The following is a 21,511-nucleotide window of genomic DNA, read 5'->3' as shown; positions in this document are numbered from 1 at the left end:
CACACCTTGGAAGTGACCTATTTTGGGATGTGAAAAATACTATAGCCCCCTACTATATGGGTTCAATATATAGAAGCCCCACAAAATGGATCCTTAACTATCAACTCCATTCTTTCACATTTTGATATTTCTAGGTTGGGACCAGATTTTGAGTAATCCCGGATTGCTGACGTAAAATACCAAAAATAATCTCAACTATTTATAGATTCTTTATACAGGAACAAAAACATAAAATCAAATCTGATTTCTTATTTCTTTCTTCTCTTTCACAACTCTGAGATTATGCTACGGGTTTTCATTCAACTGAATCAACTTATTCCCTTTGTTTGATCTGTTTCATCCTAAAGAAGCAGAATTATGTAGTTTTGCAAGATTATATAGTATTCGTTACATTCCGTGAAGAAGCAAAATAGCTTTTGATTTGAGAAGATTGTTTCATATTGAAGATTTGAGAAGATTTTTCAGATATGAGTAGATGAAGATAATAATCTAGGTTTCTTTCTGCTGTTTTTGTTGGTTTTTCTTTTTGATTTTGTTTTTTTTGTGTTTCGATCTATTGTTTTTTTCTTTTTTTTTTTGAATTCTTTGATACTGAGAAGAGGAAGCTTAAACAACACCGTTTCAGAAGAAGAAATTGAAATCTATGTACGAATCTATCCTTCTTTGAGTTTATGGATTTCGATTTCATGATTTGTATTTTTTTTTTCTGATTTTTGATTCTTTTTGATTTGGAATTCGTTGATAAGAATAAGAGGAAGAAGAAACCACATTGATTCAGAAGAATAACAACGAAAATAGGTACAATTTTTTTGGTTGTTGTTTGATTTCAATTTTTGTTTTTAACTTTTTACGATTTTTTTGATTGGATTATTTGCGCGTCTGATTTGGTAAGAGATTTAGCACTAGATGTTGATTTCGATTATAATTCTTTGTTAGCATTTGTTGATACTGAGAAGTAGTAGAAGAAGAAGAAGAACAACAACAAATCTAGGTATAGATGATGTTTTTATAAAATGTGTAACTTCAAGTTACACATATTGTCCTGTATCATGTCTAACTGTTGTTGTTATTGCATGTTTGGATTATTTTACATGTTCCATTTCAGAAGAGATATACGAGCTGAATTCCGTTTAAAATCTAGGTAAACGTGCTGTTTCATAAGATGTGTAACTTTAAGTTACACATTTGTCCTGCGGTATGTGTAACTTTAATTATAGCTTGTTTATCTTTAAAACAAATTTTTTCTCTTGTTTTCCTTTTGTTGAGTATGTTGATTGCTCATTTTATTTTTATCTTGCCGCATAGGATATATTTCCCACAAGGGGGCAACGCCCCCGAGTGAATTGCGTTCGTTTGTTTTTTGATATTTTTATTATATGTTTGTTTTTTTAGGTTGTCATGGCTGCTGTTAGTTGCATTGCTGTTGTTCACTACTTTTCAGATTTCATTACCACTCGTGTTGATGTTGATACCACACTTGATGAGTTTAAGGTCGAAGTTTTCAAGCAATGGCAGCAATTTACTCCACTTGGTATTTGTTTCTTCTTCCGAGAAGGTGGGAAAGATCTTTTGGTTGACTGTGATTATTCGCTGCAATCTCTTGCATCCTTCACAAATAGCAAAAAGAAGACCAGTTTTGATATTTTCTTGCAAAATGTTACTCATGTAGCCTCTTCATCTAGCTATAGGGAAACTTCTTCTATTTCAAATGGTTCTACTATGTCTTCGTCGAGAAACAATCGTTTTGTTGGAATGTATTTGGAAGATAAAAGCAAGCCCGCAAAATCTTTGTTATCGGATGGTTGGCCCAAGGTCCTTGGTGAGATTGGTCATGTGTTTGTTGAAGGAGTTAAAGAAGTCAGGATTTCTTACACCAAATATCCTCTTCGCACTGGTTTTAAGATGGTTGTAACACACAATGAGTGTTCTAGGTTCACAACTAAGTGTGCAGTAAAAGAATGCGGCTGGAAATTTCATGCAGCTTCTATTGATGAAAGGAATGAAATGTTCAGGTAGGTTTTATGTGTTCTGTTATCTGTGGTTGTAATGTTTTGTCATAGTGTGTGTAACTTTGGGTTACACGTGATGTTTTTTGCACCCGATTGGTTTGTGGTTGATTTGTTTAGAGATATTTTGTAAAAGGATCGTATCTTTTTGGCCATATTAGGGTCTGGGTCGTAAAACATACGGTTGACGTATTTGGATCGTAGACTAGCGGAAGACCGTTAAAAATCCGTTACTTGACTTTTTGATCTTAGTCAAACACTAAGACTGTTTAAAAGACCAACTGTTTGGCACAAGACGTTTCGTTTTGATATCCTCCATCCGCCGGTCGTAAAAATCACATAACCCTATATTTTGTCATTGTTCATTGTCTTTCAAGTTACAATTTCTTTCTTCCGCCACAGTCCCAATCACACTTAGATTGTTTATCTTACAACCAGCATGATCATCTACGAACAGGTGCAAAGGTATCTAACTTTTTTTTTGTTTTCCAATAATCCTATCAAATATACACAAATCAAATCTTCAAAGCGATAATCAGTTTCAATATCTCCATTTATAGTCTTATTTTCAATTGAATATTCTACTTTAATTAATTTAAGAATAATATTTTTATAAAACTTACTAGATTTGTTGCTACTGATACACCCAACTAGTTTCCATGATTACCAAATCTGTGAATAAAAATAGCTGAAAGGGTGTTACGTGATTTGGAAAATTGGGTCCTCAGTAGAATGAGTTGGGCTTTTAATGTGATTCAGTACCCTAGTTTTAGTGATTGAGATTTAAGAAAGAGGAATGGTTATTTAAGATTCAGGTGATGGTAGACTTGTAGTGTTCATGCTAGATGTTGGAGCTATATTAATGGAGGACTTCCCCAATCTTATCAGCAGCAATTTTATTTCTTTTCTACCGTATTAGTTTATCTTGGATTTTTTGTGTTTGTACTTCAATTTTCTTATCTCGTAATTAACTCTATTTTACATGAGAAGATTATGAATACTCTTGGGCTTGATTTTAGAAGTCACCGTTAATGGTAATTTCAAATTTTCACTCGGTTTGATACCGATCGGATCAGTTAAAAAACCAGTTAAGCTTTTAACCGTGTAAGGATGTGATATCATTTAATTAATTTTTGAGGATATTTTGGTAACAAATCAGACAGTCAAAGTTATTCAATGGCGCAAATACATCAACGGTATGTTTTGAGACCCAGACCCTAATATAGCCAAAAACATGCGACCCTTTTACAAAATATCTCATTTGTTTATATTTTGTATGAACCTCTTCAGTTCAGGGATTATAACCCGGAACAAATTTGTGGTGCTGGTGGGCGCAACTTGAATCAAAAATACTCAACCAGCTTCACGTCTAGTTTGATTGAGGAAGAAGTTCGGTAAAATCCTCACAAGAAGCCAAGGAAAATTGCAGATGATTTCCAGACCAACTCTGGAATTACCATTGAGTATTATCAGGACTATAATGATTGGAAAAAGGTTTATGAGACCATTTATGGCGACGATGTGAAGTCATACTCGCACTTGGTATGGTATATTAATGCTATAAGGGAAACCAACCCTGGTAGTGTGATTGATTTTGAATATGATCCTGCAAAGAAACAGTTCCAACGAATTTTCATCTCGTTTGCCGCATGCATCAAAGGGTACCGATTTTGTCGGCCAATGGTATACTTGGATGCTACTTTCCTTACTGGTAGATTCAGAGGTTGCTTGATGGCAGCTACTGGGATCAATGGTGGTAAAGGTATGCTACTTTTCTGAACAACTATAACTGACAAATAACTTTATACTACATAGTTGGTTAGGATGCCTGACTTGTATTTACACATTGTTTTCTGTTTTTGTGCAACTTATTATTTTGTCATTTCTGCACACTTGTAAGTTTTTTCCCACTTGCTATGGCACTAGTCGGTTCTGAGAATAACGACAACTGGGAGTGGTTTTTAAGGAATTTGATTCAAGTTGTTGGCGATGGGAGGCCAATCACCTTCCTTTCGGATCGCCATGAAGGACTCTTGTGTGGTGTTCCACTTATCTATCCAGATTCGTTCAACATCTTCTGCTACTATCATTTGAAGAATAATCTTCCCATTACTGGCTCAGATCCTAGGTACACGCTTGTGCTGGACCATTTTCAAGAAGCGACATATGCACTCTCACCTGAAAACCATGCTAAGGCCATACCGAAAATTAGAGATTTGAATTGTTATTGGGTGGCTGATTACATCGAGACCATCCCATCTGAATCATATGTGAATGCCTTTTTCAAAGATTTTCGGTATGGACGCACAGCTATTACTCTAGGAGAATCATTCAATAGCTGGATTCTTGTTCACAAGAAGATGCCTGCATCTTCTCTTCTTGACCAGGTTAGTATAGTGCTTCTTTTGTTTTTTTGTCTTTGTTTCTTGTTTTGTCACTTTTTACATTCATAAGTTTTTTTCTTTTTCAAATTAGGAGGAAAGTAATGGTAATGATGGCAGACCGTCGTAGTGATGACGCTGATATGATGACTCCATTAACTCCAGAGCATGAGGAAAAGATTGCGGCTCTTCAAGATGAAGGTTTGGCTTGGCAAGTATTGGTTGCTAGTCCTACCGTGTTTGAAGTTTTTAGCGAAAGTATTCACAAAGTGGACCTCGAACACATGACTTGCACCTGTCAAAGGATTATTATTATTATTATTATTATGAAACGTGCCTCTGAGGGCTTTTATTGAAAATAGGAAAAATAGTAATATTACATGGAAGGTGTTGGTAACCTAGCTACAAGCTGAGAACCAACACATCTTATTATTATTATTATTATTATTATTATTATTATTATTATTTTTAACTTTATTTGAAAGTTTATAGGATAGTTACACATCTTATTTGCATGTGTAACTACAAGGTACACATCTTATTTTGCATGTGTAGCTTAAAAGATACACATTCTGTATATGCATGTGTTAATACCTGATTTTTGAGTGTTTTATGATTTTGCATGTGTAACTAACTGACTTTTGTTTTTTTGAAGGTGACACATATATTGTTTTCCTTGTGCTCATGCTCTTGCAGCCATACGAAAGATTAAACGTGAATCTACTGATTTCATTTCACCGTATTTTACGAGCAACTATTTTAGGAAGACTTATTTGCATGCCATCCAGCTGATTCCCAACTACAACAGGCCTGTTGATATTGATGAAGACAAGACCATCAACCCGACTATCGTAAAGAAACAACTAAGTAGACCCCAAGGGAAAAGGATTCTAAGTAAATGTGAAAAAAAATTAAAGAGGAAAGTTCATTGCAGCAATTGCGAGGAAGCAGGTCACAAAGGAAAGGTTGTAAGAATCCCCCGAAGTACACACCCCCTAGCTTGAAGCTATCAAAGAACATTAATGCAAATATTGATTTTATGTGTGGTTTTTTGTTTGTCTTGGATTATTTGTTTTTTAGTTTTTTTCATTTCGGTTTGTATGCACCAAACTTTTTTATCTTTCTGCAACGTCAATTATGTGCAAGGATCATTTATTCAAATTTTATATTTTTGGGAGTACACAGGTGAAATGCATTTTTATTTTTTTGATTAGTGTGTATCTTTAAGCAGTGGTCACATGCTTGTGTAACTTCAGTTTACACTCTAACCAGAAGTTACACTGTTGTAAATGCATATGTAACATTAGGTTACACATTATAAATGCATATGTAAACTCAGGTTACACCTTACATAACTTTTCCTTCCGCAATCATATAACTTTGTAACTTTAATTTGCACAACTTTTAGTTTTAAGACTACCTTATAACAAGTATGATTAAATTTTTCCAACAACAAAAGATAGATAACTTTCTATTTAATTAAAGATCTACTAGCTGACGAAGTATAGAAGTTCTAACAACATGTTTTGCAAGTCTAACAAAAGTATAAAAGTTTCTTAATTCAAAGGAACTGCATTACATAAAAGTATAGAAGTTTTTCAATACGACGAACTGTTTTTACAATAATGTTTAACCAGCCCTATTGTCTGCATCTGAAATAATCTTGTAAAACATGCTTGCTCTCATGTCATTCACCTTTCCAACCGTTACCCTTTGCATGTGTGTGTTTACGCGAGTTGATTGTGGTTCAAATGATGTTTTCTTCATCCCACACTCATGTAATAGCATACAAATAATATAAAATCAGGATATGAACCTTGTTTAGGCGAAAGGAGAGATCTAGCCTTCAGATTCAATCCAAGAGGAATTTGATAGTTCAGTGCTAGAGTTATTGCAGCTGGATAAGACTTAGCTTGATCAAAGTGTTTTTTCTTGCTCTTCGCTATGCTTAACGAGTTCATGTGGGACTAACCTGCACCGCTAGTCAATTCATACTCCAGTAGTGAGAAATGGGTCTTGTTGTTAATCATGGGTGCGAACAATTTGACTGGTTTGCAATCACGATAGTCATTAACAAGCTTTTTAATTCAGAATTTGTTGAATTCATCCTTATCATTCATAAAAGATTCCTGCATAAACAGAAAGCAAAAGAATGAATGTTATAAATGCATATTGTATAAGCATGTGTAACTTTAAGTTACTTAACCTTTTTTGAATCTACATACAAGAAGATTTTAAATTTTCCGAAGTACTTACATATGCTTTCGGGGAGAGGAATATCGCTTGTTCATACTTGGGGTTTGAGTTCATCTTTATCCTCAACCTACTAATGTAGAAATCAATGAATTCCGACTCTAAGAAGGAATCTTTGCTGGTTAGTTGAAGCATAAGTTCTCCTTTTATATCAAACAACGGGCTACCATTGTCTTTGAATTCCATCCATCACGATAGTCATTAGCAAGCTTTTTAATTCAGAATTTGTTGAATTCATCCTTATCATTCATAAAAGATTACTGCATAAACAGAAAGCAAAAGAATGAACGTTATAAATGCATATTGTATAAGCATGTGTAACTTTAAGTTATTTAACCTTTTTTGAATCTACATACAAGAAGATTTTAAATTTTCCGAAGTACTTACATATGCTTTCGGGGAGAGGAATATCGCTTGTTCATACTTGGGGTTTGAGTTCATCTTTATCCTCAACCTACTAATGTAGAAATCAATGAATTCCGACTCTAAGAAGGCATCTTTGCTGGTTAGTTGAAGCATAAGTTCTCCTCTTATATCAAACATCGGGCTACCATTGTCTTTGAATTCCATCCAAGCAATGTCTCTACATTAAAAATAAGAAACAACTAAACCACATAACAAAATCAAGTAGTAAGATGCAACGTTTAACATTAATATCACCGTAACAAAATAAATAAGTGCGGTACCTTTTGGTTTCAGTTATATCTACTTACGTTCTGCGATGTGTACTGAAGTATTCAAGTACTTTCCGCTTTTGATTTCCATCCAGCATTTCAATAATTCAGGAACCTTTTACATCCTTGCTCATTGTCCCATCATCTTCTTCAACATCTGCATCAGTTGTTTCTTCTACTTATGGGACTGCAACCATTGTTTCATCAGTAACAATACCTTTATTCTTCTTTGGCTTTCTTTCATCCTGTTTGAGATTTTCGGTTTCAGCTTTTCTGCTCCTCAACACGCGTTGTTGTATGATTCGTGGTTGTCTTTGTCTTTGTTTATTTCCAACTTCCTTGAGCAGTTCTCCGAAGGGTTTTGGAGTTCTATCTATTCCAAGGCTAAAATTGAACTGATCACTACCAAGGTTCTCCTGAGTTTGAGCTGTGCAACAAGAAAAATAGGCAGAATATTTTTTTTTTGCACATGCTCAGCTTGTGTAAACTAAGGTTACACTTGCATAGTTTGTGTGTAATGTGTGTAGCCTTAAGTTACACATGCTTATACAATGTGTAATTTGAAGTTACACATGCTTATACAATGTGTAATTTGAAGTTACACTTGCATTATAAAAAAGAAGAAGAAGATGGAATCAGAAGGAAAAAAAAATCATAAGAAGTTACACAAGGAAGATGGGTTACTACTGGAGGTAGGTTATGGATTCTCTATCTATGCAGGTCCATGTTCAGAAATTCCTTCAGCTTGGTTAATGTTGCTGACAACCGCGTATATCATTTCAGTTACATCCGTCATATCACCTTGGTTAGGTCATATTTGCACCAAACTGTAGGTCTCAGGATTGTCACACTGAGTTTGTTGGGTTGTAGCAGTTATCACCGTAGAGTCATCAAACTGTGTTGGCTGAGTTGAAGCAAAACTGTCATCAAAAGTTGCAGGTGTTGGTTGAGTTGGAGCAGTCATAACCAAACTGTCACCAACAGTTGCAGGTGTCTCTTCATCCGTTGGCTTTTCTTGCAATGAGTCATCGACATTTGCAGTTACATCTTCTCCTGCCGGTTTGTTCTCTTCTGCGACTTTCTTCTACAGCTCAACCATAACACCACCTTCTACATCTTTCTTCTGTGCCTCATTAACAACATCTGCAGGAGTGGGCTTTTTCTTTGCAACGAGCCTTTTATTTGGAGGGGTATTGCATTTTTTCACACTCTTCATACTGGAAATGTATGTCCTGAGAGGTGTTTTGCGCTCCTCTGCAGCAGTTTGAGCTTGCATAATTGTGGGCATATTTCCATCTGCAAGACTGATACATAGAACTTCACAAGGATCGAAATGAGAAACAATATTACAGATTTTTCTTATTTAGGATGTTGATGATGATAAATTTTAAAAAAAAAATGAAAGAAGAACAACTACTTACAGTCTTCTTGGAAAGAAGTTTTTGCGTCATCTTTGTCTTGCTCAGTCTCTTCCTCGGACTCTTATTCTTGATGCTCAGTACCTCCATGTCCTTGTCGACCATATTATTGTTGCATAAACTCTTCCTGGGTCACTGCGTAAGGTCCAATACCCATTGCTTTCATAATCTCGCAACACACAACGTGCTTCTCGTAATTTTGTGTGTCGGAAAGGTCCTCTTCTTTTATCCCTGTTGTGGCAATTTTATGCACTGCATCCAACATTTCTTTCTTTGCTAGTAATTTCTCTTTCAGTTTTCCGTTCTCAATTGTTTGCTCTCGGAGCCACCCTTTCATCTCGTCCTTGCTTGGTTCCACTGTTGCTATACCAAGCTGCAATTAACAGATGGAGAGGTTAAAAAGAGAAATGAAATATGCATGTGTAACTTTAAGTCACACAATGTAAATATACAAAATGTAGTTGAGTTCACTGGTATCTGCATGTGTAACTTAAAGTTACACAAGCACATTTATATGTGTAACTTACAGATACACATGACATAATTTGATTATGTCCAACTACCAGATGCATTTGTACCATAATTATTCAAAAATATAAACAAATTAACATAGAACACTTACTGAAAACTCCGTCATGTTTGCACTAGATATGAAATCCGAAATCTGTTGTACGTCCCACCTTCCATCCCTTGGGATTTGTTGTTCGTGGTTCAGAAATTTTGGGATTAAACTTGCTGATGTGTGATCAACAAACAAGATCTGCAACATATAAATTTAATTAGTCGATCGAACAAAAATATCTATGACTTAACTGTAAAAATAATTTAACAACAGTATAGTAAAAATATTATCCATACCAGTAGGTATGTCACACAAGCTTTGACGTTTGAAACACTACCAGCATTTTCTAGAAGTTGGGTAAACAAGTACTCATGTATTAAATCTGGCCATGACACCTTGAGCACAGTCTCATAAATCTCGACAATAGCAAGAAATTTCACATTCACCGTGCTTGCATTTATGTCCCCGAAAAAAAGTACACCGCAAAGATAGAATCCTATCATACAAACTACATGCTGATCATCAAGCTTTTTCATCTTCTTTTTGCTCATAACCTGTTTTATCTTCTCTATGATGTTCCTCTTGGTCACCGACGTTATATGTGTTGTTTGTTTGATATCACTAAATTACTTATTGTATAAAACGTTATCATCCAAATCAGCTAGCTTAAAATCTCTTAGCAACTTTTGAACCTTTATACTTCCAGTCCTCTTCATCGCAAGTAAACCTGCATATTTTTCCGGTGTAGACTCTATATACTTATCACCAAACTTGAATGAATACGGTATGTCACCATCTTTATCAAAGCAGTTCAGAACCTTTACAACCCCGTGCTTGTTAGTAGTTATTTGTTTCATTTCCTTCGCATCGTATTCCTCGTAATACATCATTATAAGTCTCCATAAGCTGCTTTCCTAAGATATTTTACATCTCTCTCAGATAGGCCTATTGGTTTTATTTCCTTGACCAAATCCTTAATCGCGTTGAACGAATGTATTAATTTTCTTGTACACATCACACAAAAAATAACATGAATCAGTATGTGTATCTTTCCAAGTATAATCATGCTTATCTTTTTCCAAGAACATAAACTGAATCATGCTGCATAATGTGTGGTATAACTTAATCTTACACATGCTACAAGGTGTAACTTTAAGTTACACATGCATATGAAGCTTTAACTTCAATTTACACACCCCATTTTTTGATGTGAAACTATAAGTTACCTAAGCTAAACACTACCTAAGGCTAGATACACACCACAATACAAGTCAGTGGAGATATTTTGTATGTGTAACTTATAATTACACATGCTCTATTTTTATAGTTCTACAAGAAAAATTAACCACCATAACATTGTATTATTTTTGCTATATGTTTAGTTTTTTCATATGATTACGTTTATCTACCAGTAATCCAGATCAGTGGTTTCACAATCAAGAATTCAGGTCAGTGGTGAGATTTTAATGTGTAGCTTATAGTTACACAGGCTCATTTGTATGTGTAACTATAAGTTACACAATCAATATACAAACCACAACACAGTCAGTGGTGAGATTTTGATCGTGTAACTTATAGTTACACATGCCCTTGTTTTATAAACATGAGAAAAAAAATTGATCCTGAATATGTAGTTGAAGTAGTAATAAAATCAAATTGTTGATTTTAATTCAACTTAGAGTTTATAGGGTTTTGAAACAGTAACATCTCAGAAATGAAATCCCTGAAATCAAATTATAACGAAGTCCCAATTCAATCAGTTAAATCACATCCATGCCTTACCTTACCTTCTATTCAATTTTTATGCACAAACGATTGTTCTTCTTCTCCGATCTGTAAAATCATCAGTCAGAAGGAGTTATGTTCATTGTAATATGAATACAATTTTTTTTCAAACCCTAGTTCAGGAATTTTGGAATCAACACGAATTAATCAATAACAACAGGAATCAAAACTAACAGATTCAAATTAAAATATACCTATTGTTTCATCATCAAACTATTTCCTTTAATAATCAGTAACAACAGCGATTTAGGCTTTGAATCTGAAACTGAAAAGCATGTTCGATCTGTTGCTGTGATTTAGGGTTTGGCGATTCAGCAGATGATGAATAATTTTTGATCTCGATCTGTGTTTTGCAACCGATTTCAGCAAGATTTTTTGTTTTTTTCGTTTATTTTCTCGATCTGTTTCTGTTTCTGGTGAGAGTGAGATTTGTTTTCTCTCTCCTGGGAATGAAATAATGGTGTCTGAACGAGAGAAAGGTAGGTGAGGACTCTTATATACTTGAGGCTAATTTAGTCATTTCAACTTTAATTAAATTTAATTTTAATTCGGGGTCTGGTTTTAAAACTCTTTTAACTAGGGGCCTCTTATTATGGGTTACCCATGGGTGGGGCCTAACCCTAATTTTCCCTTTTGGAATTCTAGGAAAGTTTTGGAAGCTAATTCAACCGGGATTTGAACACGGGTATTTTTATAATTTGAAGACCTATAAAAGAAACACTTCTACTTCTAATTGGTTGTATCTTTTGTCACACTTTTGAACAGAAGAATAGGACCTAGGGCTTGGAGTTGCGATTAATAATCAAGATTCCAGGGTTTGATTTGCTTATTCTCTTTTATATTTTCCATGGATTTTGAGAAACCCATGAGTAGTTAAAACCTTTCATATTGATTAAGGATGGAGCCGGATATCAGAAACATGTTACTTCATGAATATATTAGTTTTGTTATCTTAATATCATTATTGCCTTGTTCTACCTATTATTATTGTCGCGTATGATTACATGCTTGTTTGTTTAGGAGCGTTACTAAATGATCATGAATGCATTTCTATAGCTAGATTAGGGTTTTGAAATGCGTAATAGTTAACAAACCTTGTCATAAGTAGCATATTGTGATTACCAACTATATTCAAAACCTTTGTATGATTGCAAGTAGAAGCTTGACCTATGTTAAATATTTTTTTCGTCGTAATTCTATTGCCTGGATTAGTCTAATTGATAAAACTTAAAGCTCTTGGTTGATTAAACTTGATAGTAGGTTGCATTAGGTTGTTTTATGAGTAGTATTCACATATCCATCGTTATGGTATGCGATGACATAAGGAATCTACGGGAGTATGCTTGATCGCTATCGTTACACGTCAAAAATAATTACCTTTTCTTACTACTCAAAATATATAATGAAGCAAGGGAAAGAAAGGATAGTTCCCACAGAGAGGTCTTGGATTGTTATTCGGTCTTGATTTCCTATAAAACAAAGGGGGGTTTTCTGATTTTTATAAGCCAAATTAAAATAAAAGCAAAACAAAAAATAAAGCACGCAAATCAAGGATGTGAAAATATTGGATAAAGGTTTCATCTTCAATTATAAACAAATATTGGATGAAGGTTTCCAATCTCTTGTTTACTGCAAACCATAACCCAAAACCATCTGAAATCTCACTTCTTCTACAACCACTATTAAAGCACCCAAAAGCAACAAATGAAATTACCACATTATGTCAGACATAAAAACCCTTTTCTCCTTGCACTTCTTCAACAACACCAAGTATCATCAATACCCTCATAAATTTTCACGAAGATGCTTAAGATCCTATAACTAACAACTCACAAGATTCTCTTCCCAAAGGGTTTGACCATACTTATAGTACAATCACCAAGAACTGCCATCACTTTCTCTGCCAAATTCATCCTCTTCATAGTAGAAATCATGACCATCATCACTGCTCGAAGGAGGAAAAGGCCCATTACCAACACCGTCATCTGAATCCTCCTCCTCTTCTTCTTCTTCACTGTTGATTTCTACCTCACCCTCCATCACAGGTTCTCCATTAATATCTAGACCATGGATCTCATCTCCGCCAGAATCTACGTTCAAAGGCTCTGACATGGTTCGAGAAAATCTCCATGGATTCTTCTTCTCTGTAAGATAGCACATGTACATCATATCCTCAAACTGCTGCTGCTTTAACCTTTTTTTCTCAGCCTCTCTTGCCATCTCTTTATAATCAAGTGAAGCATCACTGGTCTCCTTCTCTTCTCTCTCAAGTTGATTCTCCTCGTCCTCACTTTTACTTTCTGTCGCACTTCTTTGCCCCATGAACATCTCTAATCACCCATTGATAGACACATTTTCGTGTCTAGGTTGTCCTCAATTTTCTGTATCATTGGTACTCGATTTTTGTCCTCATTATGGCTTTTTGTGTGTTTGTAGGTATTTTTGGAAAATTTGGCTCGAAAAGTTGATATAGGCACGCAGAGAACGTGTTAAAGGCACACCGAAAGTATGTTGAAGACGCCCAGAAAAATTATGTTGGCCCCCGGAGGACATTTTCTAAACGGACCCTCATCTTGGATAAGGGGCACCTCAATTACTAAGGGACACCCTCTTCACTATTTACAGTCGAGTCTTAAAGGCACCCTAACTGAATGGATAAGGGGCAACCTTCTTCAACATTTCAAAACTGGATTTTGGCGGGAATTTTGTGCAGTGACCGACAACAATTATGGTTTGAGAATTGGACGAGTTTTAAGGAGATTCAATCACCGAAACTCTTTGTGATTACTCCATTGAGCAGGAAAGGAATGGTAAGCGTGTTGGAATCATCCAGGATTGGATGGATAATTCGACTGAGAAAATCAGGGAAAGATGGTTTTCCTCGGGTTTTTAGTTTGAAACGGAGAATGATTTGAGAGAGATTATTTCGGTGATTTGGATCAGAATAATCCTGTTATGACAAAAAAAGATGGGTATATGGGTTAGAACCGAATAACAAGGGTTGAATCATTGCTTTTGGATAAAACAGAGTAACATGAGTAACCTGAGTTCTGTGTGAGTGATATGGTGGTTTGCGTGTGCCTGCTGCGTGTTTAACCACTCTTGGGATGTTTACAGAGTGTTTTTTGGAGTAATTCAACATGAGAAAACAGCGTGACGAGTTAAATCTGGGAAGAAAATATTCACGAGAATATTTTCTTTCACTACCGAGTAATGGAAGATTTGTTGGAGTTATGCAGGAGTATTCTCAGTGCCGTGAAGCTATATAAGTTGTGGAGGAGGAGTAGTTCGACACAGAGAGTTTGGGCCAGAACAGAGAGTTCACAGAGTGACGAAAAATCAAGTTGCACTAATATTTCTGTTGTTGCTGTTGAGAAGAAAGCACGAAGAACATTAAGCTGCCAAAGCCTGTCGTAATAAAACGTGGTTTATTCCCGGTTTTGCAAAAATCTTTGCAGCGACACATCAACAGTGACTACAACACTTTAGCATAATCGTATACTGTAGCAACAGTTTTGCAACATATTCTAAGCGTTGCAAATACCCGATTTTTATTATTTCCTCTCGATTTCATCTTTGTAAACAATTTTTGAGCATGAATCAATATTTTGAGCAAATTTACACAATGATGGGCTAAAACCCAATCCTTGGGGCGCCGGAGGAAGCTATCTTGCCAATGAAAAAGTGGTAATTCTTAATTATTTAATTTGTGTAATTTTTATTTGTGATTATTTGCCTAGATTGAAAATAGATTTTATGATTTTTGTTAAACAATTATATTTTCTATTGATGGAACATGCTTATCCTAGGGTTTTCATGTCCCACGCTTTGGATTAACATTTGTTGTTTTTAAAATCTACTTTTGCAATAGTTGAGAATCAAATTGAACGTGTGAAATTGCATGATTATAATTAGTATCACTTTGGAATTGGTAAATAACTGAATCCTAGCCCCAGTCTCTCCCTAATTTTCACAAAACTTTATACTTTGAGTTTGTTATATTTTTAGCTTTAAAAATTAGATCTAAAATCTGCTTTCACAAGTCTCAACGAACCATATTACTTATCACTTCTACAACCACTGTAAAAAACTACATCACCTGTTCACTGTAACCTCTCTCTTGCTCGTCGTGCATCAATCACATCACACTTTCTCATCCATAGCTGAAATTTTCATCATTCTCAATTCTTAACCTTTTAAATTCTTTTTTCTTCTCGCTCCTCTTGCTCCTTCTTTCTGGCCTTCTCCTGATTCAGAAAAGGGACTAATCTCTATTTCAGCACTTGATAAACTCTCAACTGCTCTCTTTGCATGTCGCATCTCTTCCGACTCATGTGGTAATTCATTGTCATTTCCATTTTCTGAGATATTTGCATTCTCCACCATTTTCTCACTTAATCTTTGGTGATATTCTTTCTTATTTTGGTATAATTTGGGATAATAATCTGTTTATTCACCACTCTCGCTTAAATAATAAGAGTAGATTAGCCATAAATGGCCATTTATGGCGCTTGGTTAAACGTCCCGTCCCTTGGCTATTCACGCTAATTCGAAACCACGCGCAAATCCATCAGAATAATCATTACACTTTGCATGCTTATTTTCAAACCCTAACTCTAGACTTTTCATTATTCGATAAACCTCTTAGAATCACCATTAAGAGGTGCATTGGTGGTTCACCTAATTTTGAAATGTTTTTTTGGGCTCTTATTAAAATCTATGTCTTTATGCAGATTCAGAAAAGGCAGCACCTGTTGAGAGGAAACATTGCACTTTGGGGCATATTGGCTAGTTTCACAAGTTCATTTAATCGCCTAAAATTTTCATGGGACATGACGGGCCATGATTGTGGTTCAGTGAATCAACTTCACCCACAATCACTCAGCCTTGCATACTCGTATCAAAGTACGCATCTGCCTTCACTCATTAGTCTTTGCACAACAGAAGTATTTTCTTCTTTCTCTGTAACTCTTCATTCCCCCATAAATATAAGAGGTTCTACCATGTACTTGAACAATTCTCACACAAATCAGCAACATAATGAACACAAAGAATACTGCAACAAAACCATTTTATTGCACTAAAGTAATAATACAAAAGTCGTCCATCACATGGACCAAGATAGGCCATTCACCCTCTTGGAGAATGCCTAAAACACTCTCTACATTAATGGTTCTTCTCTCAATTGAACAACACTATTCTTATTGATCTATATGCTATTTATACATGCTAAAGCTCAGGAAAAAACTATGTGCAACCGCTTGCACATCCTACATATAGCCATATGTCCACAGGTAGTTTTCCTAACCGCCAATCTGCTTTTCAACTGCCATCTTTTGTGTTGTCTTGCAGATTGAAGCCACACTTGTCTTGAACGGTTAGGGACACTCTAATAAGGTTATGAACTCATTTCATAACCCTTCCAACTTGGCTCACACCTTTGGCACGCTTGTGAAGCCAATAACCAACTTGTAACCGTCACTTGAGCCATATTGCACCACTGTTGTGCTTTACTGAATTCTGCCTCGCCCCAAAGCTCAGCCACCTTGGCCATGCATGATTATCACTCTAAGCTAATGCACGGACAATTCTTGTGCTTCAATCATCGAGGCCAAATCTTTAAGCTCATTCTGGTTGCTCATGCGTCATATGCTTCACTTAGCCAATTTGCTTGACAATAGCAATGCCACTCTCGCATTACTAGATTGTTTGCATTATTCAAGATTTGGCCAGCCTTGAACTAATGCCATAATCCAACTCTTGGCCCATTCTTCAATCTTGCATCATCCTTGAGTTTGGACCAACTCAATTCCACGGATATGCATCAATGCCAACATCGCATGTTGAACCTGTCAACTTTGGCCATGTCTTGCCAATCCCTAAATGAAGCTTCATTGTGTCGGACAATAATATTTATTACTTAGCCAAATGTATTTACAGTGTAGCACTACCTTTGCGCTTCACCGGCCCTGCAGGGTTATGCCATTCTTAGCACTTGACAGTCTACGCAGTGTTGCGCCATTCTGGTTGCACACTGACTTGGCCTACAACTCTGTAACGCACAATCATTATGCATCACTTTCTTGACCTGTAACAAACCTCCCCCACCTAATCCGTTGAACGAAACAAAGTATACTCTTTATACTTGTTCTCTGGCCTTGTACGCTTCTGAGCCGTTCTCAGAAACCAGCAAACTTTTCTTGGCCTTTAACCTTGCCAGAACTTCTCTTCCTAGTACTTTATGCTATCACTTATCTTACTGCCTTGTCATTGATCCTACTGACTTACATTATTGTTGTCATGTTAGCCTACGCTTCAACTCCCACTGCAATCGCATATCAATACCCAAATGCGATCTGCTGCCATGCACTTTCAGAACTCCTCTGAAACTCAGTAGTACTCTTTTAGCTAAACCCTAAGACAGTTTTCCGCTTCTGATTGCATCAGCATCACAAATATTTTTTTAAGCCATTCCATGCCTATGTGTACACGCCAAACATCCAACACATCACCCTGATATGCATAACTTAGCTTACTGCCTTCAATTCCTACTGACATTGCACTCTTGCAATTCAAAAGGTCTTACTGTAGACTAAGTGTTCTTCAGTCATATGCTCCTACACCAAATCATGCCATGCCTTAAGGTATGCATGTTATGTTTCCATACCACTTTGATATGTGCAACAACCCGTATCGTTTGCTGTCTTCAGCAATGCAACAAAACTTACACTAGATTTGGCCTCCAAATCATATTGTAAATTAGGCCTCCTAGATTTGCACAATTTTTATGCCAAAGAACCAGCACCCCGCTGTTCTTTGCTTGCTTTGTTGCTACATCTTGATTGAAATACATGCCTTTGGTATAGTCATGACTTAGGATACCCGAGGCTTCACACCGTCTCACGGACAAGTCTCCTCTTCACGCGCCTTTGAAACCAGCAACTTAAGCATCACTTGCACTTTCAAGCTGTTACGCTTTAATGTAGCGGAAAAACAACATCATGTTCTTCCTAACTATGAGTTACTCTTAACTCATATACTTGATGGACTTACATCTTCATTCTTGTTGCGTTATTCCATGATATCGCTGTCATATGCCGTCACACTTCCACATAACTCTCAACAGCAAACTCGGCTATGCCACCAACTCCTATTTGCTTCTTTCACTTTCAACGTCTTCTACTGCATATTTTGTCTTAGTATGCTATGTAGCATCTTCCACTCAAACTAGTTTTACTTTGAACAAAAGAAGCAAGAACTTTTGCTTCAAATACCCTCATTCACTACTACCTTACATAGAGAGACTTGATTCCAACACCAAGGTCCACTCGACCTAAACTGAAAGTATACTCAAACTTGAGAAAATACTCGCGCCAACTGATTGCAACTTATAAGACCTAACAAGTCTTGAAATACTGACTTAATCTTCGCTTCTCAGCAACAAAGGAAGCGAGACAACACCTACTGTCCCCAATGTAGCAATTCACTTTGCCACATGCACTCTTCCAACTATCAAAGTTCTTATGCAACTCCCACAACGAATCACAATATAATTAACACTTGGTTGAATACTCCTTCAAACTGATGCCATTATGTTGCTTTAGCTTTCATGAAGATTTCTTCAATAATGGCCACATGCCATCTTTATGCATCACCACTACTTTGTCCTTCTTTCTCCATGCATCTACAATTCGCCTAAATTGCATTTCTTCACGCATTATGCATTCTGGCCATGCCCAAATCCATTTGGCACATGAAACTGTTGCATACCTGCTATGCCAATTAGCACCCAAATCTTGACACAAACTTTTGCACCTTTGCACAACTGTAACGAACTTAACTTAGTGGAGCATCACCATAGATCTCAGCAAAGTCATATCACTCAATGACTTCCATAGAAAAACACTTTGGACAGTTGCAAACAAGGCCATAATCCTTGCAAATGAGGCGCCACTGCCCACGTTCCATGAAGCAAGAATGCCGCATTCTTCTTCAAACTTGGAACTCATTTTTACTGTCCATGAACATCTGGCAACTCTTGTCTTTCCCCTTCTCCAAAATCAACTTCAGTAACAACAATTGTTGATTTGCAGTCGACAAGAACATCCGCTCGTGGTTATGATCAAATAAAGGTCTTTGGGCACCCTTTTCCAAACATATTGATCCCACTCATAAACCAGGTGCAAGCACACTCCTTGTGTGCATCTAGCATCAACGAAGAACTCTTTGCAAACACAAGACCATGGTGTATCGGTTTTCCCCTAACTTCCGTTTATTTCTTCATCCTGTCAATAAGCTTTATGCTAGATAGGAATTGGCCATCAAATTCTTCTTTTATGGCATCATATTGCCATAAAAATGCTGGTTCACAACCATAATTTTCATTACCACCAAGGTACATGCATTCGAGAAAGATAACTTTAATCTTCCACCAACTGGCTACAATGAAACACCTTCAATTCTATCGCATATAATGGTTCTCAATTATCTTTGCCACTGCAAGGGCCAATAACTTCTTTGTATTCAGGAATTTCCCCTAAAATTCCAATTACCTCTTGTAATGTACTCGCTACTGATAACACCACAAAGATATGCATTCCAAATGCGTAATCTTTGCATACTTGTGAGAACACATGGAATTTAAGCACCTGACTTGCACCATAGAAGTCGGCATACTCCTTAGTTTTCCATGCAATCACTTGAAACCCGGTTTTCAATGACTCTTGCGCGTTCGCCTAACACTTTGGGCTGGAATTCAGGCACCTTTTGCCATGAACTTTACTAGCTTGTTGATACTTCAAGCTTCAAAGTTTATTCCATTGTCTTTCCACACAAGACCAACTTTTTCTAGTCTTCATACTAGCGAAACCCAAAGAATTCACCACTGAATTTGACAAAAAAATGACACTAACTTGAGCAAAAGAGAGAAAAATCAGCAACTGTGTCCCCAAACACAGCTCTGGTACCAGCTGTCACAAGCCCATCTAATCGCCTAAAATTTTCATGGGAAATGATAGGCAATGATTGTGGTTCAGTGAATCAACTTCACCCACAATCACTCAGCCTTGTATACTCGCATAAAAGTACGTATCTGCCTTCACTCATAAGGCTTTGCACAACGGAAGTCTTTTCTTCTTTTTCTCTAACTCTTCATGCCCCCCATAAGCATAAGAGGTTCTGCCATGTACTTGAAAAATTCTCACACAAATCAGAAACATAATGAACACAAAGAATACTGCACAAACCCATTTTATTGCACTAAAGGAAGATTACAAAACTCGTTCATCATATGGACCAAAACAGCCCATTCACCCTCTTGGTGAATGTCTAAAACACTCTCTACATTAGTGGTTCTTCTCTCAACTGAACAACAATTATTGATCTCTACGGTATTTATACATGCTAAAGATCAGGCCAAAACTGTGTGCAACCACTTGCACATCCTACAGACAGGCACATGTCCACAGGTAGTTTTCCTAACCGCCAATCTGCTTTTCAACTGCCACTTTTTGTGTTGTCTTGCAGATTGAAGCCACACTTGTCTTGAACGGTTAGGTACTCTCTAATAAGGTTATGAACTCATTTCATAACCCTTCCAACTTGTCTCATACCTTTGGCACGCTTGTGAAGCCAATAACCAACTTGTAACCATTACTTGAGCCATATTGCACCACTGTTGTGCTTTACTGAATTTTGCCTCGCTCCAAAGCTCAGCCATCTTGGCCATGCATGCTTATCACTCTAAGCTAATGCACGGACAATCCTTGTGCTTTAATCATCGAGGCCAACTCTTTAAGCTCATTCTGGTTGCTCATGCGTCATATTCTTCACTTAGCCAATTTACTTGACAATAGCAATGCCACTCTCGCATTACTAGCTTGTTTGCATTATTCAAGCTTTGGCCAGCCTTAAACTAATACCGTAGACCAACTCTTGGCCTATTCTTCACTCTTGCATCATCCTTGAGTTGGGGCCAACTCAATTCCACGGATATGCATCAATGCCGACATCGCATATTGAACCTGTCAACTTTGACCATGTCTTTACAATCCCTCAATGAAGCATCATTGTGTCGGCCAATAAGCTTCATTACTTATCCAAATGTCTTCACAGTGTAGCACCACCTTTGCGCTTCATCGACCCTGTAGGGTTATGCCGTTCTTAGCATTTGACAGTCTATGCAGTGTTGCGCCATTCTGGCTGCACACTGACTTGGCCTGCAACTCTGTAACGCGCAATCATTATACCTCACTTGCCTGACCTGTTGTTGATGGTGGTTTTTCGAATAAGGATAAAGTTGTAAAACCCTGTATTTAATGCGCTGACGCCCTGCAAGGGGATAAATCAATTTAAGAAGTGATGAGTGCAAAAAACATCTTCACTCATTAAGCAATTCAATATGTATGGAATTCATTTTGAATAGTGCAACAAT

General features: G+C 36.7%; 1 protein-coding gene across 1 annotated transcript; it reads left to right on the top strand.

Annotated features, from left to right (window-relative positions):
* The first annotated feature begins 2,413 nt into the window (after positions 1-2,413).
* On the top strand, positions 2,414-4,859 carry LOC113274243. Its single transcript, XM_026523695.1, has 4 exons — positions 2,414-3,202; positions 3,297-3,768; positions 3,933-4,393; positions 4,482-4,859. The coding sequence occupies exons 2-4, from the start codon at positions 3,687-3,689 to the stop codon at positions 4,515-4,517; spliced, it is 579 nt and encodes a 192-aa protein (XP_026379480.1). The 5' UTR covers positions 2,414-3,202; positions 3,297-3,686; the 3' UTR covers positions 4,518-4,859.
* Positions 4,860-21,511: the final 16,652 nt, after the last annotated feature.

This window comes from Papaver somniferum, chromosome 4 (genome assembly GCF_003573695.1).
Source record: "Papaver somniferum cultivar HN1 chromosome 4, ASM357369v1, whole genome shotgun sequence".
NCBI lineage: Eukaryota > Viridiplantae > Streptophyta > Magnoliopsida > Ranunculales > Papaveraceae > Papaver > Papaver somniferum.
The sequence above is the reverse complement of the archived record's forward strand: the minus strand, read 5'-3'. Positions and strand labels throughout refer to the sequence as shown.